General features: G+C 36.7%; 1 protein-coding gene and 1 pseudogene across 1 annotated transcript in view; one reads left to right on the top strand and one right to left on the bottom strand.

The window, feature by feature from the left end:
• The window catches only part of MALRD1 (MAM and LDL receptor class A domain containing 1), an 800,662-nt gene that overhangs the window by 465,050 nt on the left and 310,521 nt on the right, over positions 1 to 25,091 (bottom strand). Inside the window, 3 exon segments of the mRNA XM_039216734.1 lie at positions 1,587 to 1,800; positions 5,860 to 5,970; positions 10,177 to 10,333. Of these exon segments, the coding sequence (XP_039072665.1) occupies positions 1,587 to 1,800; positions 5,860 to 5,970; positions 10,177 to 10,333 (482 nt within the window).
• Positions 15,269 to 20,826, top strand: LOC120219854 (annotated as a pseudogene).

The following is a 25,091-nucleotide window of genomic DNA, read 5'->3' as shown; positions in this document are numbered from 1 at the left end:
ATAAATAACACATTTAAAAAAAAAAACACAGTTACATGATATAAATAGTACTTCTACATCTACAACTTTTTTATATTTTTAAGATTCAGTTTTACACAGAGGTGGAATGGTAGCTGGGGCAAAGCAGTGAATCATAAAGCACCCGATTTTAGGGCCAATTTGGACAACATCAGTCTTAAAAAACTTTGACAAAATCTTAACCATGTCTGTTGACAGCTTCATCTATGTAATGCACCAATAATATCTGTCCCACTTACCCCGCAGGGTTTCTAGGAAGATCAGGTAGATAGAGATTAGTAGATAAAAGGGCTCTGAAATATAAAAGTTCTATATAAAAGTGAGCTTTTAGGACACTGAGGTAGTTCTAGATATTCCAGATTTGGTTCTACAAAAAAAAAAAAAAAAAAGGCTCAAACTATAATATTCTTGCTCAGAAATTATTACTAGTAAGTAGAATAATTTGTCAATCTTCATTTTGACAGTCAGTATTCACCTCATTTGCAATGAAATAAGGTAATAACTAGACTGTATTGCACACTTTACAGACTTACCCAAATGAGCATACATATGGCCCATTTAGCTAAGGGTATTTTAATAGGTGCTGTTTATTATGAGTTGACCTCCTACAATATCATATAACTGATAATGCATATCCTATAGAAGATCACTTTGTCTAATATATTATTTGGGTATTTATTTTTTTGGTTTGTTATTTTTTTAACAGTTTATCACATCTCATAATACATAAAGGAATGGCAATTCTCTAAAATGTATCAAAGCATAGAGGCCTGGCAACCTGGCATGAATTGGCTTCGATCGATGCTTTCCTTGTCTTTCTTCCAAAACTTGCTTTCCCATGAAAAATACTTGTTTCCATTCTGCTTGTCTTTGAAGATACCTGTTTCCCAATTTATTGCCAATTACCTCAAATACACGAAGCCACCAACTTGTTTTATTTTTTTAATGTTTGTTTATTTGTGAGAGAGAGTGAGCATGAGTGGGAGAGGGGCAGAGAGAGAGGGGGACAGAAGATCCAAACCAGGATCTGTGCTGACATCAGTGAGCCTCATGAGGGGCTTGAACTCATGAATGGTGAGATAATGACCTGAGCTGAAGTTGGACACTTAACCGACTGAGCCTCCTAAGTGCCCCCACAAACTCGTTTTAATGTTTTTGTTTGTTTGCTTTTTATTTATTTTTGAAAAAGAGAGCAAATGGGAGAGGGGCAGAGAGAAAGAGAGACACAGAATCTGAAGCAGGCTCCAGGCTCCGAGCTGTCAGCACAGAGCCCGATGCGGGGATCCAACCCACAAACCATGAGATTATGACCTGAGCCGAAGTCGGACGCTTAACCGACGGAGCCCCCCAGGCGCCCCTCAACAACTTGTTTTAAATGAATTACAGTTCTAAATTAAGTACTGAGAAAAAGAAAGAAATGTATTTAAATAGGTCAGTCACCTCACCTGCTCTGGTTGCAGACCCAAATGCGCTTTTCATATGTTTCAACAGTTAACACACCACAGACAGTGTGAGGTTCTACGTAGGAGATAAAGGCAAAAGTAAGGAAACAGAAAACTTCCACTTACTGCAAACGAAAGGGGACTCATCTGAATTATCAGCGCAATCGTTCACAAAATCACACAGCTTGTCCTTTGCAATGCAGTGCCTGTTTGCACACATGAATTCTTGAGCGGTACACTTTCTGGCAGGGCTAAGTAGCGGGGAGCAATCTTGAAAAGAAATGTCATCCACTGCTACATCTCCCATGTAACTGACACCACGCTTTGCCCTAAAGACAATCTAAAAACAAAACAAAACAAAACAAAACAAAAACAGGAAGAAAGCCAATTTCAGTCGAGCTGTCCCAAGAATTCAAAACTCAAGGCAAACACTCAATACAGGATATCAGGCTTGAATCTCAAAACACTACTCCCATAACGACACTGACCCAGGAAGTCTGAGAGTCATCTGACATCCGTGCCACCCTCAACACCCACGAATGTGAGAGCGGAAACACCACTCCCTCATGTTTAGATTTTTAGGAAAGGTGGCACGGAAAACCTGTAGAAGCCACGAAGCCACCCACTGCTGCCTCTGTGGTTCTCTGATCCAAAATAAGACCTGCTCATTTCTTACAGCCTCCGTGCACATGGGGAGGCGGCCATTCAGGGGACAGAGCACATCAGGAGAATGAAGATGAGAACACATCCTCTGTTGTGCCCAATTCTCGCCACTCCTCAGATCTGTCTGTCCCAACTATGTGAAAGCAAAGATATCAAAGTTTTTTTTTTTTTTAATTGCCCACATCTCTGAAATTTTAAGGATGTGGATTTGCCTTTGATTAATGTATGTGGTGGACAAAATCTTTATGTGTTCCACTGTTTGACAGCAAGCTTCCATTGATACTGACTCCAAAATAATTAGAAATGATTAGAAATAATTACAGGAGTTGCTAAAATGTTTAGAAATCCCACCTTCAGTTTGTGATATGATCACTGCTTAGAAGAACAATGAACACTGTTTCATGGAACATAAATAGTCACAAACTGTTGAGTTTCAAATTTCTGAGGGAGATTAATTCAGAGTACTTGATTCTATTTCTCTGCATACCAAATATCTTTGTGTGTTAAGATAATAAGTATTCACATATTTTATTATTTTTTTAATGTTTATTTTTTGTGAGAGAGAGGAAGACACAGTAGGAAAGGGGGAGGGACAGAGAGAGAGGGAGACACAGAATCTGAAGCAGGCTCCAAGCTCTGAGCTGTCAGCACAGAGCCCAACATGGGTCTTGAACTCACAAACTGTGGGAACATGACCTGAGCCAAAGTCAGATGCTTAACCAGCTGAGCCACCCATGTGTCCCAGAAGTATTCATATATTTTTTTAAAAATTTAGAACAATTAGAAATGAGTCAACAAGGAATAAAGATTTACTTCAGTGATTTAATACAACTATTTATTGTGCAAACTCAAAAACACCTTTTGACCAAATCTAAACAATCATTTTTCTTGAAAGAATTATCATTTTTCCCTAAGATGTGTTATGCTCTTATGTGACTGTATGAAAGCCTATGTGTTTTCCTTTTAAGACGATTGATAGAATAATTGAAAAAATTGTCTCTCAAATTATCAACACACAAAAAATAAAAATTCAATTTTAAAAATTCATATGGCAAATTTACATGAATTGTTCTTCATAACAGATGTGCTGGAAAAGAAAAGTAGATTTGATAGGTTGAGAGGTTGGAAACCATTAAGAAGAGATGAAACTGGAAAAAATAATAAGGACTAGATGTTTTTATAAGGAAATGCCGATAGACAAATGGAAAAGGATTTTCTATTGTCTGGATACATATAAACATTTAAATATGTGACACAATGTTCTGTAAATAAGAAATCAGATAATAAATGTTCTCTTATTAATTTTTTATGTTCAGTCCTACAGACTGAATCTCAGGTGTCTGCCATGTCCAAATGATCAAGTCATTGCTTATGATCCCAATGGTCTGTAAAACTTGAATATTGAGTCTATAGACCTGAATATTGATCACACTTTTCAAAAGAGTAATTATATTTTTTTTTCAGTAGAATAATAGCAGGGTCAAATATCTTGGAAAATCTAGGAAGCAATACGGCATAACAGTTGGATTATGGACTTGTAGATAAATTGTCTATGTTTAAAGCCTATATAAGCCATTTTATAATATACAACTAGAATGAGTTTCCTAATGTATAGGTCTTTCTGTATTCTAATTTATAAAATGGAGATAGTGATTACGTAATTGTTGTAAAAACTAAAGGAATAAACATTTCAGAGTCATGGTATAGTACTTAACACTTATTAAGTGTTACGTGAATGTTCTAGTTATATACACAACATTTTAAATAAATACTCTGTTTAAGTTTGAGAGCTCCCAAATCAAACTCTGAAAACCACCCAGTGCTGATTCAGCATATAATTTAAAAAGTATCTTCTACTTTTACTCAATGGTTAGAGGCATTCGTCTTTCTGAGGCAAAGGGGAATCATATTGTAAAAATGAAAGAATCATGGCCAGTATGCTTGACTCATCGCTCTACCTCCAGTGCATAGGAATGAGCTTTGCCCATGGTAGGTGCTTAATAAGTATGAATTGAAGGAATGAGTGAATCACAAAAAACATCAAATATTCACAAGCCATTAATAACTAATTTTAAGATTCAAACAACATAGGCATATTTTTTCTCAAATTTCAATATACGAAAAAGCAAATTTCAGAAAGGCTAAATTAATAATTAATTCTTTCTGCTGAAATTCCCTTTAATGTTATTTTGAACATGATTTTACTAGACAAACATTCTGCTTGCACAGAACTAGGTAAGAATTCATTCCCTGAGGTAGAGCCTATGTCTGGCAGCAGCAAAACCTTCTACATGTTCTTGCTGAGGATTCTTCTACCCTCAGTTAAAATATCTTGGAGACTGAACAGTTAGAATCATTTTAATATTAAATTTCACATTGTGTAATATGAAATTGTGGTCCAATAATTACATCTTTAGGGTGAACTTAATTTGTGTCAATTTTCTAAATTAACTACAAATGATTCATAAGAAAACTGGACTCCAGTGAGAGGTCAAAAATATATGGAATTTATGGGGTACTTGGATGGCTGAGTCAATTAACAGTTTGACTTTGGCTTAGCTCATCATCTCATGGTTCATGGGTTTGAGCCCTGCATTGGGCTTTGCACTGAGTGGAGTAACTGCCTGAGATTCCCTCTCTCTCTCTCTCTCTCTCTCTCTCTCTCTCTGCCCCTCCCCCACTTGCACTGTCTCAAAATAAATAAACTTTAAAAAATATATAGGGAATTTATAACACCTGTCATTCCAAGAAATTGGGGACAATGTTGCATCAATGCCTTTAGACAGCTGCAGCTAGCCTGGGCTTCCGCTGGAAGTGAGCAGGGCCGATCTATCAGACACAGCACATGACTGTACTTACTGACTATTCACAGGAGAACTGGCTACTATTTCTACTTACGCAAAGGACTGGAAACACAATAATTAGCAAGATGTTATATCTTCTATTTAGAGATAAATGGTTTTAAATTCATGAGATTAAGCTTTGTGCAGTTAAGATTAAGAAAATGTTCCCAGCATAAATACCTGTGAATTCTCACTCTCCAGATCCAGATCTTAAAAATCTTAATAGCTAAGCTTCATCTTCCAAGAAAACCCATCTTCTGCCCCCCCCCCCCCCCACACACACACACATCCATGAGCTCTTATTTTCCTGATAATCCATAAAAAGCAAAACCCATACCAAATACCTTGGCAAGTAATTATCTTCAGTTCAAGCATTTTAATCTATGTTCTACTTGTTCTTTTTTTAATTATTAAATACATATACGTCTTATCCTCCTAATATTATCGTAATCTCCATGAAGACAAATATAGCATCACACAATTTCCTCCCCAAAATATTTTTGAATTATGTAAATCTATTATCTCTAATAAGGTTCAACAACATAATGTGCTTTCAAATGCCTGTCTTTTTAGTTAAGTTTCAAATAAATTTACATAATTGCTCCACAATTCTCTGAAAATATATTTGTTAGGGGAGGTGTTCTTTATATGAGGTAGGCTGATTATGAAGTGGAGCGTGGTTGGCATTCAATATTCCTAGAATACGGGTGTCTAACTAGGAGGAATTAGGACAACTGGAACTTCAAATTCCTCCTGGAAATGCAGGCAGGCATTCATCCAACACATCAGGAAGAGCATGGGAGGGCAAGAAAGCCATGAGCGGAGGAAATAAAGTAGGATTAGAAAAAAAGTCAGCAGAACTTCTTCATCATCCAACTACTTGGATTACAAACCTGTATATGTGATTGAACGCCTAAAAACACTTCTACTTTTTTCCACTGTGCACCCTGCTGTCCACTTTGAGCCCACAATTTAGAAGTAACATTGTCTTTCTTGCTGAGTACCTACAGAGATAAATCAAGTAAGAGGTATTACAATATTGTCTTGATAAATGTTAAACACTTAGAATTTTCCCAGTGATTTTTTTTAAATTTTTAATATCAACATGAATTCCCTTAGAGAAAAGTAGGGGATGCTTTTCATTAGATGTCTTTGTTTTGCATACAGCAACATGTCTCAAGGGTACCACACAAGCTCTGTGTAATAAAAGTGTACATGAATGTCTGTCAGTCAAGTCCAAAGGCTCTGGGTAACATTCAATTAAGAGCTCTTAAATACATTAGCTTTTAAAAACCTGATGGCAGTAACAATTGGAATTTTATGTATTAAATAATATTCGTGGTGTCGAATGAAAAGCACTTACTACTTACTAAAGCGCATTTTTCAGGATGACTTTACTTCCTTATCCTCTTAGGTTCAATGGGCACAGTGGTGTTTTAGTGGAGGCCATTCAATATTTTTAACAGCACACGTGGGCGGTATGAGTGGGCACTGACTCATGCTGTGATGGTAAGAGCTCCCTACCCAACAGGCCTTGAAACCTCAAATTCTCCTTGGTACTATATCCTTATTCTAAAGGGAAATTCAGATTTGTCTCAGCAGACGAATTATCAGGGCTCTCCTTCTAGAATGCTACAAAATGAGCCAACAAGAGAGTAAGTGAAGAGAACCAGGGATGTGCTGAACAATTCCACATTTTAAAGTAAATGACTTAGAAGGCTAATTTAATTATTTCACAACATTCCTTTTTAAAACCACAGTGTGTACAACCAAAACAATCATTCTGGTAAAGGGTTTGTGAAGGTTTTGCCTTTTGAAAGTGGAGGTAACCTTTAATGGTTTCATTATCACTTTATGTATAATTAAATTCAAGCAGCTATTTTTGTTGGAGTATAATTAACAAACTGTTATAGAAGTAGAGTTTCCAGACCTTTTAGAATTTCTAATATGAGACTAACAAAAATATCACCAAAGTTTTGCTATATATATAATTTCAGTTAAAGCAACATGTTATCAAGGTCAAGAAAATACAATTTCTAAAAAAATAAAAATCACTTTTGATGAATACTTTAAAAATTTTTTTAATGTTTTATTTATTTCTGAGAAAGAGACAGGCAGTGTGAGCAGGGGAGGGTCAGAGACAGAGGGAGACACAGAATCAGAAGCAGGCTCCAGGCTCTGAGCTAGCTATCAGCACAGAGCCCGACGTGGGGCTCGAACCCACGAACCATGAGATCATGACCTGAGCCGAAGTCGGACACTTAAACGACTGAGCCACCCAGGCACCCCTTGATGAATACTTGTAAAAAGTATGGGAAACAGATCTTTATACGAATAGCACTCTGTATACAAATCACTAAGACAAATGTTTCTATGCACAAAAATAACATCACACATATTATTTTAATTATTTTATAACAATTACTTATAACATTTTAATATTTTATAATTTTTCACATACTAATACAAACTCATACCTGAAAAAAAGAATTTGTCATTTAATTAATCTTAATCATAAAATACGAGTTAAATAATTCTCATTTTTCTAATGAAAACCCTGCAGTAAGTTGTATTGATTGTTTTGCAAAATTCATTTTTAAAAAGTCAATGTAAAAGAATAGATAAGTTGTGACTTTAATTCATAAGACTCCTGAATGCTTTTATATTATTAAACATGCACATACTTATATACAAACAAGTTTACTTCTAAATCATTACTAATAAGGAGTCTTACCTATAATGAACAAGATAATTCTTCTACATTTTTTAACATTTTATTTATTTTTGCGAGACAGAGAGAAACAAAGCGTGAGCAGGAGAGGGTCAGAGAGAGAGGGAGACAGAATCCGAAGCAGGCTCCAGGCTCTGAGCTAGCTGTCAGTAGAGAGCCCAATATGGGGCTTGAACCCACAAACCGTAAGACCATGACTGGAGCCAAAGTCGGACACTTAACCACCTGAGCCATCCAGGCACCCCCAACAAGGTAATTCTTCTGAAACCGATATACAAATCGATTATATTTCCAGCTAAATAAGCAAACAATAAAAACTACTTGTATTTGTGAAATATGTTTATCTAAAACTTATTTGGGGGGGCGCCTGGGTGGCTTAGTCGGTTGAGCATCCGACTTTCGCTTAGGTCATGATCTCGCCGTTCGTGGGTTCGAGCCCCGCGTCGGGCTCTGTGCTGACTGCCAGCTCAGAGCCTGGAGCCTATTTCAGAGTCTGTGTCTCCCTCTCTCTCTGACCCTCCCCTGCTCACGCTGTCTCTCTCTCTCTCTCCTAGAAATAAAATAAAAATATTTAAAAAATAAAAAAAAAACTTATTTGGGAAAATAAATGTTTAATATAGTCGGGAAAATCTTAGATTAATACAGTGATAAAATGGAGAGCGAGAGCACCTAATATTAACATTATAATCAAAGTATGGAGAAAGAAGTGGCTAAGCAGCGGGTCTGCAGTCTGTTTCTCTCTTTTTATTGGGGAGCCTGTTACCTAACCGTAAACTCTTGGCAAATATGCTAAACATGGACTTCTTGGCAAACAAAATGATTGTTATTTGACAAGGGGAGGCCCTTTTCTGTGCCTGCTTTTAGTAAGATATCCCTGGTCTAAAACTGCTCTTGGTAAACAATTCTAGAATTCTGGGATTTATCTTTCAGACACGGTTTCCTGGAAAATGCTGCATCAGCTATGAAACAGTACAAATGGAGATGTTTAAAAATGGAGTTGGCTTGTTTTGTATAATGATGCAACTCTACATATTACTTAAAACCTCATATATTCTATAAGGCACGCCCTCTATGGAAAAACAGGATCTAGGGACGTGCACTGAGATTCTCTGTTTTGCTTGTATAACTTGGTCTTCTAAAAGAAACCACAACCTTCTGGAAAAACGGTTAACTCCAGGAATGGAACAGAATAAAAATAATGTAAGTCTGGAACATCTTCTTAGACAGACAGGAAGAAAATGCTCAAAGACTGATGAGCTTGTCAAAGAGACACAGAAGTCAGCTTAAAGAGTATCCTATGAGCAAATCTGCGGCAAGTTAACAATCAATAAATAATAATAATAATACATGATAATAAACTGAATACAAAAGGAGCCCATGAGTCCACGCTGATGTGAATCCAAAAATGGAGAGATAAATGGAGAAGTAATTTTGTTGGTGGTGGCAGCGATGATGGTGTTTTTTACAAAAGAAAACCAATGTCCAAATGTGAACAGAATAATGTTCTGTTAAAAAAAATCACAACTGAGCCATCATCATAGTAAAATTAATTCCAGCAAGAAATACCAAAGGATGAAAAACTAACAAGTAAAACTGACTTGAGAACAGTATTTTACACACCATCAAAATTTCTCTTCACAAAATATTTATTGATAACACAGGGAATAAAAACAATGAGACCTATAGATATCATATACTACCATTAGGATGCAATTAAAAGAACACAATATTGATGATATTAAAACAAATATACATATTTAACATTAAACAAATCTAAAATGAGTGGATTCTACATACTGGATTAGATTATATTTTGAAACATCAGGGCAATAACAGCTTAGAGAAGAATAAAGAATCATTCCACTTTGAAAAGCACTAGAAAGAAATAGCTGGGTTTGATAAGTGATCCCATATGGATTTTTTCCTATAAAAGATGGTGCTGGTACAATGGGCAAAAAAATAGGAACTCTGAGTGATGTTATATTGCAGTTGTCTGTGAGATTATTGAAACTCTTTGAAACAGACGAAACAGTAATTCTGAACAGTTTTTTCAAAGACAAAATTTGAAAGAAGACAACTGGGAAATGTAGCAGCATTACCATCACTATGAAGAGTGCACATTCCAACATCACCAATGTGTGTCTAATTCATTTGCACTATTCTCAGAACATTGGTATTCTTAGAACACTGACACTAAAATTTACATGAAACATTTCAAGTACAAAACTATATGACACAGAGGCTGTAACCTCCTAGTAAAGATAATAACCATAAATCAAACAGTGAAACCAATATCCTACTAGCCTTTCAGGTCCCATTCTGCTAAAGCTCTTTTTTTTTGATCAATCATATTGAAATGAGTAAGGTTTTGACAATTACCCATTTTCTCTTATTAGCAAGCCATATTGTAATAACACTTGATTGTACAGTATGAATTTTGATACAGGAGATTTAAAAAGTGCAATTGCTTAAGTAATACCTGGAGAGAACCAACCGTCGCTCCATTCATATGAGTCCAGAACACCAGAGTACATTTCGGTCCCATGTGTGAAATAACAGGAGTGAGTAGATCAGCTGTGTCACCAAATTTTCCATTTGAGCTATCAGCATAGAGATACCAGCCATCTGTGGTATTTCTGGGGGAAAGTACAAAGCATTTATCAGATTAAAAATAAAAGAAAGAATCATAGAGTTCATCATTTTTTGGGTACACTTTATATAGTCCATCACTGACCACAATTTATTGTTCTGTAATTTTTCCTAAAGCATAATGTTTTATAAAAAGCATAATGATAACTCATAATCCTCAATAGAAATATTATTCTACTGCCTCTTACTTGTAGCCAAGAGATTGCCACAGTCTGTTCATTCAGGACGCTCCATGTGACCCCTTTATGGGCACTGGGACTAACGTCTCAGGCCTTAGCTTCATCTCATCCCAGAGACGTTGGGAGAGGAAAGTGGGAATTCTTTCCTCCCACCCAGATGAGGTTTGCCTCCTTGGATGCCTTTTGGAAGGAGTGTATTCAATGTTCACTTAAGATATAGCCTACTTGGGGGCACCTGGGTGGCTCAGTGAGTTGAGCATCTAAGTGACTACGGCCCACGAGTGGTTCACAAGTTCAAATCCCACCTCGGGCTCTGTGCTGAAAACTGGGAGCCCAGAGCCTGGAGCCTCTTGAGATTCTGTGTCTCCCTCTCTCCTGGAGGGAAACCAGGAGGTGGGACTTGGGAGTGGGCTAATATAAGCTGCCTGAGCCACTATCTACTGCCACCAGTTGCCCAGAGGTCCCACATCTGTTTCCATGAGAGATCATGGGAGGAAGGGAGTTTATTTGGGAACATTTTAAAGAAATCTTTTGTGCCCCATGGGCCTCCTTCATCAAGGGAGTATGTTGCAGAAATTTAACATTTGTGTGGGGCTGACTTGGGTGCAAGAGAGATTTAAACCCAGGCACGAACTTAGTTTCAACTACTACCTGATAAATCTATTTTTCTTTATTTTCTTTTTTGGCACAGAAGCTGGTAATCTAGGACTTACAGGTGAACCACCTTATGTGAATATTTTTTGTACGTAGTTTACTTGGGTTAGTACAATACATTCTATTTAAATTCCTTGAACATTGTGGATCCCCCTAATGTGTATGAATGACTAAGGCTTTGTAAATTAAGGGATGGTGGTGAATAAGCTTATTTGATGGCTCAAAGAAGTTAAAAAAAAGAAAAAAATAATTATTCTACAATTTTGATTGTGGATATCTGTATCAGTTGGTACAATGTGCACAAATTACGCTAAAGGCTGAGTTTACCAAGTGTAATCTGTAATACTTTGGTTGTGTGGGTTTTTTTTTTTTTTTTACAATAACGTGGTCAGCTTTGTATAGTGTATTTTCTTAACATTTAATTTTTTATTGCAGTATAATTGGCATACAATGTTATATTAGTTTCAGATATACCACATACTGATTTGATGATTCTATACATTACTCAGTGCTCAGCACGATATAGGTAGTCACCATGTGTCACCATATATTATTAAAACATTATTGACGATAGTCCCTAAGTTGTACTTTTCACTTTGCGACTTATTTACTTTATAACTGGAAGCTTAAGGTTTGTACTTCTTGGGGCGCCTGGGTGGCTCAGTCGGTTAAGCGTCTGACCGGCTCAGGTCATGATCTCGTAGTTCATGAGTCCGATACCCACGTCGGGCTCTGTACTGACAGCTCAGAGCCTGGAGCCTGCTTCAGATTCTGTATCGCCCTCTCTCCCTGACCTACCCCTGCTCATGCTGTCTCTTTCTCTCTCGCACACACAAATTTAAAAAGAAATTTTTTAAAGGACTGGATATGTTTAGAAGAGGCACCCAAAGAAGAAAAATATATATAAAAAATTAAAGCATGGAAAATAGAAAGGAAACTGGCCTGGGGTTCTACTTACAGGTCTAAAAGGCTTTCCAAGTCTCAAATTTAGTCTCTATTAATTTAGGGCAGTTTTATTTAAATATATTTTAATAAGCTTGTAGATAATTTTTAAAATGTATCTTTCCCTCCCTAGCTCCAAATCAAAGAAGAAAAATCAGAATGAAACAATTAAATATCAATGTAATCTTGCCACAAAATACAGAGTTTATGCCTCCACTTTAAAAATCAATTCCAGGGGTGCCTGGGTGGCTTAGTCGGTTAAGCGTCCGACTTTCGCGTAGGTCATGATCTCGCGGTTCATGGGTTCAAGCCCCACATCGGGCTCTGTGCCGACTGCCAGCTCAGAGCCTGGAGCCTGTTTCAGAGTCTGTGTCTCCCTCTCTCTCTGACCCTCCCCTGCTCACGCTGTCTCTTTCTCTCCTAGAAATAAAAAATAAAAAATAAATTCCAGAAAGAGAATAAAATATCACCAACACCTAGGTAATATGCAGACTTCTGAGGTATTAAGTGAAGAGGTGATTTCTCACAGTTTGGGCATTCTGGCACTCTTTGATTGATTAGATTTCTTACCACTTTCTCACCTACAGATTATGCTAGATGCTATAAAATGTAAATTTGCTAATTATTAAAACCTTTTTTATTTTAAAAGTTTTATCCTTTTTTTTTTTTTAGGAAAGAAATGTGAATCCCTAGTAACAAATGGATGGAGAAGACATAAGCGTCCATTAAGTCAGCACATAGTTGTTGAGTGAATCTTTGAAGTCTTGCCTGCTAGAGTCACTGGGAACTTGATGGCGAGCAAAGCCCACAACAGAGTTTGGTCTCTGGCCTCATCATTTACTGGGTAGACAATATTAGGCACGTTAGTTAATCCTGCTGAGCATGTTAGTTTCTTCTTATGAAAGGTTCCATGTATGGTCTTAGTAAAAATTAGAAATAAAATAAGGGAACATTTAAAACAGTACCTGGCCCCTCCTATGCATTTAATAAAATGACAGTTGTGATTTGTGATTATGTTTACGTCATTAGTTGCTGCTAACAGAATAAAGAATTTAATGTCCCACAAACCACAGAGGGTATGAATTAAGATTCTTTTTAAGAGGCAGGACTGGGGTGCCTGGGTGGCTTAGTCGGTTAAGCGTCCGACTTTCGCTTAGGTCATGATCTCGCGGTTCGTGGGTTCGAGCCCCGCGTCGGGCTCTGTGCTGACTGCCAGCTCAGAGCCTGGAGCCTATTTCAGAGTCTGTGATTCCCTCTCTCTCTGACCCTCCCCTGCTCACGCTGTCTCTCTCTCTTTCTCCTAGAAATAAATAAAACATTAAAAAAAAATTAAAAAAAAAAAGAGGCAGGACTATTCATTTGAATTATGTCTCAATAAGTAAGTACCTCCAGTTTTGTTCCTTGTGTGTTTAATATGCCAAGATCCTGAAGATAACAAGAACAGAAATGAATATATAATTTATTTATAGATTTGGTGAAATCCAGATCTATAATAATCCAGAACAATTCCTACCAACATTTCTTCCCAGAAATTGACAAATAGATTCTAAGCTTCATATAGAAATCCAAACTACTAAAAAGAACCAATTTTAATGTACAGAAAAACAAAGTTAGAGCATTTAACAGATCAATTCATTATAAACGTAGAATAATCAAGACAGAGTGGCACTTAAGAAAAGATGGGGAAATGGACCAGATAAATGGACAAAATAGTCCTGAAACCAATTCACATGTATTTGTGCACCTGATTTTGAAAAGTCTGGTTCTTCAGAGCATTGAAGGAAAAGACAATCTTTTCAATGTGGACTGAATAAGCTAGCTAGCAATGTGGGGGGAAATAAACAAAACTTTCCCCTACTTCACAGTCTTAAAAAATAATAAATTCCAGGTAGATTGTATCTGGAGCGTAGAGAGTAGAACAATAAAGCTTCTCTATAATAACCTAATAGGGGCTCCTGAGTGGCTCAGTCGGTTAATCATCCAACTTTGGCTCAGCTCATGAGGTCACAGTCTGTGAATTCGAGCCCTGCATCAGGTTCTGTGGTGACAGCTCAGAGTCTGGAGCCTGCTTCAGATTCTGTGTCTCCCTCTCCCTTGGCCACTCCCCTGCTCATGCTCTGTCTCTCTCTCTCAAAAATAAACATTTAAAAAAAGAAGATAACCTAATATCATCTTCATGATTTGGAAGTAAGAAAGCGTTCTTTAGTAATATATAAAAATCACTAACCAGGGGAAAATATTTTAAAATGGGACTATATTAAAATTAAGAATTTCTGTTTATCAAAGAAAGATGTCAAAATGATGATCAAAATCATCACTGAATCACCATTAACAAATGGGAGGAAAGCATGTATAACACATATATTGAATATAACACATATTGTTCACTTACTATGTACCATGCACTATGCCCAATGTTCAACAGTGTGTGTGTGTGTGTAGGGACCATGTCTCTTTTGTTTCCTATGCAGGAAACTGGATCATAGGTCCTCAAAAAATACTTGATAAAAACAATAAATGAGCTTAAAATTAGTAGAACACATGTGGAAATTAAAAGACCAATGGAGTGACAGAACTATAGATTCAGATCAAATCATTCATGAAAAGCTGATAATGTGTTTCATGCTGGGGGGAAGAAAAACAACATAAGAAAAAACAAATTGAACATATCTGGAGACCATGGAGGAATGAAGTGACAAAAAGTCAGAATTCTGGCAATGATAAAATTATCTACTCAACAGTTCTTCAACTGGCTATCTCTCTATTAATTGCCCAGAAATTACACAATTAAAAACTATTCCTGTTTAATTTTCCCAATCCAATGTAACTCGATACAATTCCCTCACAAAGACATATATAGATTAATAAATAAATTCCTTATAAGTTTATAACCCTAAAATATACCCCACCTGCAAGGAAAAGTAAAAAGGGACACTTATCAGGAGACAGATTTGAAAAATGCAAACAACAAAACTGCATTTGTGTCTTCACATCGTATAATGAACACAGTCCCAGTGTAGCAGTGCATCCTATGGTCCCCAATCTTATGTGCATTAATTGTGGGCACATGGTGTATGCACGACTCCTAATACAAAAGTAAAGAATTATACAAACACTTGCCTGTGCTTTGGATGAGATTATCCAAGCATGTGCCTGCAGAGGACATCAACGCAGCCGGTGGAACGGGCAAAGCAGTAATGATCACGCTTAACAATGCTGTCACCCACAAAATATCAGCATCTCTCTACTGGCCTTAAAACTGTCCTTTTTCATATAAGGGAGGATGTAGGATGTTTTATAAACACATATATTTTCTAATAAACCATATCATAAACCACATAGGAAGTATTATAAGACAAAGAAAGTGTTACACACCCAGCAGCTGCAAAAGGAAAGACACTGGGTGTTGATGTACAAGCCATTTAAAAAGTGATTATAAAAAGGGATCTTACTTATCATCCGTGTTATTTTTTGAAACATCTCCCAGGCCTCATAGGGTAACCAGTTTCTAAAGTCTTGACAAAAGTTAAGCTATTAAAATATTGAAGGCTTTCCCTTATTTGAGAATCTCGTGTGCATTCATCCTAAATAAATTAGTAAGAAAAAAATACCCTTGCATGGACAAATCAAATTATTCGTGGCTGAGGCAAACTGATCTATGATCCTGCACGTATACAACATCAGGGACATATTCTCCAGGCGTATTCTTTGGGTTCAAAAATACCTTTTAGTTCATTCTGATACTACAGGCCTTATTATTTTTTTTTTTTTCTTGGCATACCTAAGGAGTGTCACCTACTAAAAGCTGTCATGGACTTTACTAGCTTCATGAGTAGCAGAAAATGCAAAGTGCTCAATAATGCAGCTCTTCTAATGGTTTCCATGGCACCACCTTCATACCTGTAAGTGAGCCATTCTCGTGGCGTTAAACTAACTGCTCCCTTTACCCCCCGCCACCAACTCCTCTGTAGAAAACGAACAAAATCTCTGCCCCACCAACGGCTGCAGTAGGCTTCCAAAGCAAGCCACACTAGAGTTCTCCTGTGCGATTTTTAGAAAATAAATTAAGGGAAAAGGAACATTCCTTGAGTGTCGAATCTTACTAGCTGACTCCCCACGTTGTGAAACCAGGTCTGCCTGATTCCAAAACTCCACACATGGCTGTCTATACTATGCTTTAGTGATGTAGAAGGCACCAAAAAGAAAAAAAGGTTCTATTTGGCTTTATTGGTTCTTTCTATAATACACATCTAATTTTACCATCCTGCTTAGAAATCTTCAATACATCCTTACTAACTCAAAGACCCCTGAACTAAGCTGTAGGCCATTGGACTACAGTAAAAAGATTTAGTAAAATATATATCTACTTACTACACACACTGTCCAGATCAGCTGACATTTTTTTTTTCCCGTAGCACAGCTGTCTTGATAAAGGAAGCAGTGAATTAATCTGCCTTCTGGTGCAAGCTCTCTCTATCATCAAGTATTTGTAACTAACAGTCCACAGACTGATAATTCCCTATTGCAATGCTGCATAACTGGGTCAGATTTTTTTGTGAAGGGCATATAGTAAATATATTAGGTTTTATGGGCCATAAGGTCTCTGGTACAACTATTAAACTTCTGTCTTTGTAGCATGAAAGCATCCATGGGCTGCTTAAATGAATTGTCACAGCCCTGTTCCCATAAAACCGTATTTGCAAAAAACAGGCTTTGGGCCAGAATTGGCCCACAGGCCATCCTTTGCTCACCAATTTTCTGTGGATAAAGTCTCAATCCATTGGGATCTGATAAATAACTGTCTAAAAAATATCTGGAATAAACTTTCATACATTGCTTTACTCAGACACTCAGATGCATACCCAGTGTATATGTTTGTGTAATAATTGAATACATGATGCATTTTCTTTTCTCTGTCTTCCTTATATCTATCTTTCTTCTGGGTACTCTTATACCCTCTCCTCTTGGCCTTTCCTCTATCCTACTTTGACTTACCATCCACAACATATCTCAAGCATACTCTCATTTCCTAGCCTCTTTAGATGCCTAGACTCAAAATTCCTTGATTCAAAATTACCCCCTTCTGGAAGAATTTCAGAGCACTTATACATAACTTTTAAATGTATGTTTCACATTACATTTTAATTCACTGAATATAGAGCTTTATTCCCCAGTAGATTCTATCCACATCATGACACAGATTTTAACTGATTTATCTACATCACCTTGTGTATCCAGACAACCTTGTAAAGTGGCTTAAACTCAATTGGTACTCAATAAATATTTCTTGAATCTGTTGCTGAAGATTAAATAAACGGGTTAGAAAACTCTTGCTTTTCTATATCAAAGTTCTCCTTTAAAGTGCAAGGCTTCTCAATTCTTAAAAAAAGGACTTACAATTTTAGCAGAGTGGTTTTGGGTTTTTCTTTCCTAGTCTCATGAAATATATATGAGTAATGAACAACATGTGCTGAAATTTTATATAACCACCTGGGGTTTTACCAACTCAAAACTCAATATCAAACGTATCAAAGCCAACTATTTTAATTAGAGGCCCCCACAGTTCCTGTTTCAATATTGTATGACACTCACTGCGGAAAACTCTTTGTGAAGCAACTAGAAACAAGCACACACAAAATAACAATGGATACATTTTAAAGCCGAAGAAATTACATAATGTAGTTGTACTTATTTACTTTCTCTTTTCAAGACAGAATTTTTAAAGGTTCACTGAAGTAATGATATTCTTTGTAAAACAGATTCTAGATCAAAAAACCATTAGTTTCTGAGATACATAAATTTTTTGAGGTTTTTAGATCAGTGTTTAAATTGCAAGCCTTTAAGTTAGAGAGTATTAAGTAATGGTTTGTCATTTAATATTCATAAGAAATCTGAGAAGGTAGGATTCTAACCATTACTACTTTACAGATAACTAAAATAACTTGCCAGTGCTGTTTCCTTTGGTGAGTATTAAAATCATGACCACACTGAGGTCAGGTCCTTCTCCCCATATTTTATATTCTAAACTAGTTGTCCTCTAGCTGTGGGGTCAGAAACAGCCACATCAGGGTTACCTGAGAACTTACTTTAGTCACTAGTTCTTGAGTCCTAGCTCATATGTACTGACTCAAGAACCCTGGGCTAAGGGTACCTGGGTGGCTCAGTTAGCTGAGTGTCTGACTTGGGCTCAGGTCTGATCTCGCACTTAGTGGGTTCAAGCTCCATGGGTAGGGCTCTCTGCTGACAGCTCAGAGCCTGGAGCCTGCTTTGGATTCTGCATCTTCCTCTGTCCCAGCCCCTCACCCACTTGCGTTCTCTCTCAAAATAAATAAACATTAAAAAAAAAAAGAACTTTGGGCTAGAGCTCAGCCATCTGCTTAACAAATTCTCCAACTTATTCTGGTACATGCTAAGTTTTAAGACCCACTCCTCAAAGCCACTTATGCTAACAGCTAACATAATACCTACAAATCCAAGATGCAAAATCAAGATGTGGAATACTTAGAAAAGTAGACACTCATGGGGCACTGGGGTGGCTCAATCGGTTAAGCCGACTTTAGTGCAGGCCATGATCTCACGGTTCGTGGGTTTGAGCCCTGCGTCTGGCTCTGTGCTGACAGCTCAAAGCCTGGAGCCTGCTTCAGATTCTGTTTCTCCCTCTGTGTGCCCCTCCCCACTCACACTCTGTCTCTCTCTCTCAAACATAAACATTAAAAAAATAAAAGAAGAGTAGACATTCAAGCTTAATGCTTCTTCCTAAAATAAACACTCTGTGGAAAATAAATACTTATTAAAGAATTTTTTAACACTTGTTTTTCTGACACCTCATTTTCTATTACATACTGTGTAGAATTTTTTTTTACTGTATTCTACTATTTTAAAAAAAGGAGTTGGCTGGGAGAGCTACGGTTTGTAATTCTTAGTCAAATACATTTGAGAAACTCAATGAACAATTCCAGGGTACAATTTACACACACACACACACACACACACACACACACAGAATTTGATGTAAATAATTCTGGAATTGCATAATCAGTTTCCATTATACTCTCTCTCTCTCTTTGTAACTCACATATCCCTAATGTCTTTGACAAAACAACAACAATAACAACAACAACAAAAAACTGTATGGCACATGATAAATATTTGTCAAGTGAGGAATGAAACACACAACTGAAGGCTTATTTTTGAGAATTACTAGTTAATTAATACCTTCTAATAAAAATTTATTGACCTAAATTTCAAACATTTGGTAATTTAAATTTTTAAGACTTAAAAATAGTTTTTAAAATTAAAAAATAACTACTTTATCAGAAATGACCATTATTAATGCAAAATTTATTCCCATGTTACTATGAATTGAACGTTCTATTTTTTAAAAATAGCTTGTCTCAGGCTTCAAGGCAAAGAAAATCATCAGGAATAAAGAATTGTATTCCATAATGATAAAGAGGTCGATAGTCCAAGAAGACCTCACAATCCTGAATGTATAGGAGTCTTAAAAACAGAGTGTCAAACTATGTGAGGCAAAAACTAAGAGAATTTTTTTTAAAGCAAAAACGAAAACCAAAAAAGCCCAGATGAATCCACTATCATAGTCAGAGACTTCAACACCCCTCTTACAGAAAAGGACACATTTCACAGTCAAAAGATCAGTAAAGACAAAGGTGAACTTAACATCATTAATCAGCTGGATATAACTGATGCCTACACACTGCTTGATCCAATAACCTAAGACTATACATTCTTCTCAAGCTTATGGGGGACATTTACATCTAATAAGAACTGTTAAAACATACAAAAAATTCTTAATACTTAACAATAAGGAAATAGACGACTGATTAAGAAATGGGCCAGGTTTTGGGGCGCCTGGGTGGCTCAGGTGGTTAGGCATCCAACCAACTTCAGCTCAGGTCAGGATCTCACGGTTTGTGGGTTCAAGCTCCCTGGGTAGGGCTCTCTTCTGACAACTCAGAGCCTGGAGCCTGCTTTGAAGCCTGTCTCCCACTCTCTGTGCCTCTCCCCTGCTTGTACTATCTCTTTCTCTCTCTCAAAAATAAATAACACATTAATTTTTTTTTAATTGGGCTAGGTTTTTAGAGCTGTTTCCTTCCCGTCATGGGTTGTGTGGAGTCAGCATGTGGGTCTATGAGACCTAAAAATTGAGAGCTTCTTCACTCCCAGGAAGCTGCGGGCAACATATTGAATTACACTGTAAGTACAGTGGATTTCTCTTATATTACCATGAGAAAAAGAGAAAGGAGGAAGCTGGAGAAAGCTCCTGAAAGTTCAAAGAAGGCCAAAAAAAAAAAAAAAAAATTAGTCTGAAAGCTAAATTTTATCAAACAGTGCCAAGCTGGGAATACAAATGCAAAAGACTGTCAAGATGCATGACAAGAGAAATGGCAAGCAAAAAGATGACGCAAAGGCTCAACAAGGAGCACTACCTGCATACCTTCTGGACAGGGAGGGACAGGCCCCAGCTAAAGTACTTTCCAACAGGATTAAACAAAGATGAAGAGAACGCAGGAAAATGGGAATTCCCTTTGCCCAAAGTTTATGCCCGGGGACAAACAGAAATATTAACAGGTATTCAAACAGGAAAGAGAAAGAAGAAAACATGGAAGAGGACGATTACTACAATTTGCTTTGCTGGAGATGGCTTTACTCGAAAATCACCCAAATAAGAATGATTCATTTGATTAATGGACTCACATTTCAAAAAGGCCCATTCAACACACCCTGAATTGAAAGCCACCTCTTGCCTGCCCCTACTTGGTATAAAAGGAAACCCTGCATCTGCACTATACACAACTTCGGGTATTGTTAGCAAAGGTACGATCACGGAGGTGAAGGTGAGGGAGTTGGGCCTCATGGGACAAGGAGGCAAGGTCACATGGGGAAAGACACCCAGGTTCCCAACGATCTTGGAAATGATAGCTGAATAAATGCAGTCTTGCTGGTTCGACAACAGTTTCGGACAAATAACTCCTTATAATTACTGAAGACGACACACCAATCAGGAAAACCACGATGACTGAGGTCGTTCTCAATACTAGCAAACAGCCTTACACCCCTGTTGTCATCAGGAGAAGTGTGTATTCTATTATAAAAACAAAAAGATTAAAACAGCCAAATTTTACAAAAAAAGAAAGAAAGAGGGACACCAGAATGGCTCAGTAGGTTGGGTATCCAACTTCAGCTCTGGTCCTGATCTCATGGCTTGTGAGTTACAAGCGTCTGAGCTGTCAGCTCAGAGCCTGGAGCCTGCTTTGGATTCTGTGTCTTCCTCTCTCTCTGCCCCTGCCCACTCGTGCTCTGTCTCTTTTTCTCTCTTGGAAATAAATAAACTTAAAAAAAAAAAAAAAAGAAAGACAGAGAAGACAGAGAAAGATGGTAAGAAAGAAAGAAAATAAACAGACCAAACACCTAAAAAGACACCTCAGGAAAGAAAATATACAGGTCGCAGATAAGCATATGAAAAGGTGCCCCACACATGTCATCAGAGAAATTCAAATTAAAACAACAATTCAATATTACTGTTTACCTATTAAAATGGTCAACATCCAGAAACTAACAATATCAAATACTGCTAGGGATGGGGAATATTAGGAATTCTCATTCATTAATGGTGGGAATGCACAATTGTGTAATCAGTTTAAAATGCTGTTTGGTTAGGTTTCTTACAAATACACACACTCTGATCATAGGATCCAGAAATTATGCTCCTTGGTATTTGGCCAAAGGAAATGAAACTTATATCCAGACAAAAACCTGCGCATGGACGTTCATAGTAACTTTATTCATTACTGCCAAAATCTGGAAGCAAGCAAATGTCCTTCTGTAAGAAAATGAATAAACTTTGGTACATTCAACAATGGAATATTATTCAGCGCTAAAAAGAAATGTGCTACCAAGCCATGAAAAGACAAGGAAGAAACTTAAGTGTATATTAATTATTAAGTGAAAGAAGCCAATCTAAAAAGGCTATGTGTTGTACGATTCCAACTGCATGACATTCTAGAAGAGGCAAAACTATGGAAGCAGTACAAAGTTAGTAGTTGCCAGGGCTTTGGTAGGGAGAAGGGAGGGATCGAGAGGCAGAGCACAGAGGAGTTTTAGGACAATGAAAGTACTCTGTATTGTACTATAATGCTGGATAGATGCAATTATGCATTTGTTTAAACCTATAGAATATATAATAACAAAAGTGAACTGTAATGTAAAACATGGACTTTGGGTGTTAGGATAGGTCATTTAAGATCATCAATTATAAGAAATAAGCTGTCATTAATTCTAGAGAATGAAGCAGGGTTCACCTTGCACACAAGGGAAGAATCTGAAGATACAAAAGCTGATCTGTATCTAAAGGAAAAATCTAAAGATACATAAGGGGAAGAGAGGGAATCCCAAGCCAGCTCTGCTCTGTCAGCGCAGAGCCAAATTCAAGGCTTGAATTCACGAACTGTGAAATTATGACCTGAGCTAAAAGCAAGAGTACGATGCTCAAATGACTGAGCCACGCAGGCACCCCTAAAAGGGAATTCTTAATATTTTCTGAAATAATATGAGATAGCCATGTTTGTAGTAAATACGTTTACTAATAATCTGACCTGATTTTTAAAATGGCTCAATCTTTCCAGCACTGATGTCTAAGGCTATTTATTCAAAATTCTACTTATAACCTCACGGAGATTTTGAAAGTTCCATGTAATGAAACTAGCAAATTGGATTCTGCTCACTAAAATTTTCTCCAGTTTTTCTCCACTTTTATGAAATGGGCTTATAAAATTACGTGAATGTGAAATCAATACAAAACACAGCCAAAACTTACTTTGAAATGTCTTATAGATGAAATCCCAGTAGCAGAAGGGATTAAAATGGTTGTGCACTCCCTCTCTCCAGACATAACAATTGTAAATATTGCATGAAATATACAAAGTTAATTCCAAAATACAAAGTGGAGCATTTCCAAAGCAGACAAAAATCAGAGGAAAGCACAATGCCCATACAAACTTGAAACCCAGATTGGTGAGGACAGGGAGTTTTATCTTTTTGATATGAGAAAACTGACAATCTTCGTTACCCTTTTGCGGTGTTTGCAAAAACTGACACAATGACAGCCTTATCGACTAAAGGAATCAGAGATCAGAGTTCAGAAGAGAATTTACAGGAGAAACCCTAACAGCAAAGCTATGCAGGTATAGGGGAGACAACAGGAAGCATGACAAAATGCAGGTAGAGACCAGAGAAAAAACTATGCTCAGAGAGTAGAGCTCTGTGGACACAATCTTCAAAGTTGAGGTTTTTCTTAACAGTATATTTTTTAACTGTACATAACTCAAACACCAGAAGGCACAAAGCTTTATGTCCTGTGGACTTGAAGTTTCAGAAAAGAGAGCCTAAAACTGACAGAGCATAGATAAAGAAAGAATGCACAAAAAAGCAACACTGGAAAATGATAAAAACACAACAGAGAAAGGAGTAGCTGCATATGGTGCACTTGATACAGTTTACAGTTTGGAGCCAAGTACATCAACTAACTATTAAAACAGAAAACGAAAATCTTTACGTGAACATTACAGAATCCAGTCACTAAAAAGTAGTATCAGTAATATCCAGTTTCCAACCAAAAACTTCTAGACATACAGAAAAAATGTAGTATGATCATTATGGGCTAAAAAATAAACAGCCAATAGAAAATTACTTCGTGTGGGTCAAGATGTTGAGTATGAGATCAAGATTTTATAGCACCTGTCATAGATACATTCAAAGAACTAAAGAAAAAAATATTCAACCAAGGGAAGAACATTAGGTATCAATGAATGTATAGACAAGCTCAGGAGTAAAACAGGAACTTTAAAGTAAATAACCAAATGGTAATTCAGAGACTGAAACCTACAATAATAGAAATTAAACAATAAGATGGGCTCAAAAATAGATTGGATATCACTAAAGAGGAATGAGTAAACATGAAAATATATCAGTGAAGTTATCACCTCAAGAATCACAAAGATAAAAAGACTGACAAAAATTAACACCATGAGATACTTGTAACACAATATGAAACAATCCAAAATTGATAAATGAATCTCAGAAGAAGAGAAGAGGAAAGATAAAATATTTGAAAAAATAGTGACTGAAAAGTTCCTAAGTTTGGTAGACAACAAATAAGGATCTAGTAAGCTTAATAATAGATACACCATAGCCAAAACGTTATAAGCCAAGATAAAGAGAAAATCTTGTAAGCAAACAAAGAAAACAAAGAAAAATGATGCATAAAGAGAAACATCAATATGAACAACAATACATACTTTGTCTGAAATGACTGAAGACAGTGAAATTATATGTTCAAAGTGTTGAATAAAAACAAACAGAAAAATTAATTCTACACCCGGTAAAGCTTCTTTTAAAACTGAAAGCAAAATAATTTTTTTATTTTTTACTTATTTTTGAGAGAGAGAGAGAGACAACATGAGCAGGGGAAGGTGAGAGAGAGAGGTAGATACAGAATCTGAAGACAGTTTCCAGGCTCTGAGCTAGCTGTCAGCACAGAGCCTGACGCAGGGCTTGAACCCACAAACCATGAGATCATGACCTGAGCCAAAGTCAGATGCTTAGCCGACTGAGCCACCCAGGAATCCCTAAATTTTTAGATTGAGAAAAGAGGGAGAATCATTTGCCAACAAACCTTTATTAAAATAAATGCTAAAGAAATATCTTTAGAAACTGATGAAATAACACCAGCTAGGAACTGAGATTGAATATTAAATTATATGTATATTGTATATATAATGTATATACCTTACTTATACTTATATATTTTAAATTCTGTATGTAATAAATATATATATATGTGTGCATTCTTTTTTCTCTTAATACTGCTAAAAGACACAACTGAATGAAGCAAAAATAATACCATTTTGATAGATTTATAGTTTATATTGACAATATATAACAATAATAA

This window comes from Hyaena hyaena, unplaced genomic scaffold (genome assembly GCF_003009895.1).
Source record: "Hyaena hyaena isolate Hyena2069 unplaced genomic scaffold, ASM300989v1 scaffold_656, whole genome shotgun sequence".
Taxonomy (NCBI): Eukaryota; Metazoa; Chordata; class Mammalia; order Carnivora; family Hyaenidae; genus Hyaena; species Hyaena hyaena.
Note: the sequence above shows the minus strand (reverse complement) of the source record. Positions and strands in the feature narration are given on the sequence as shown.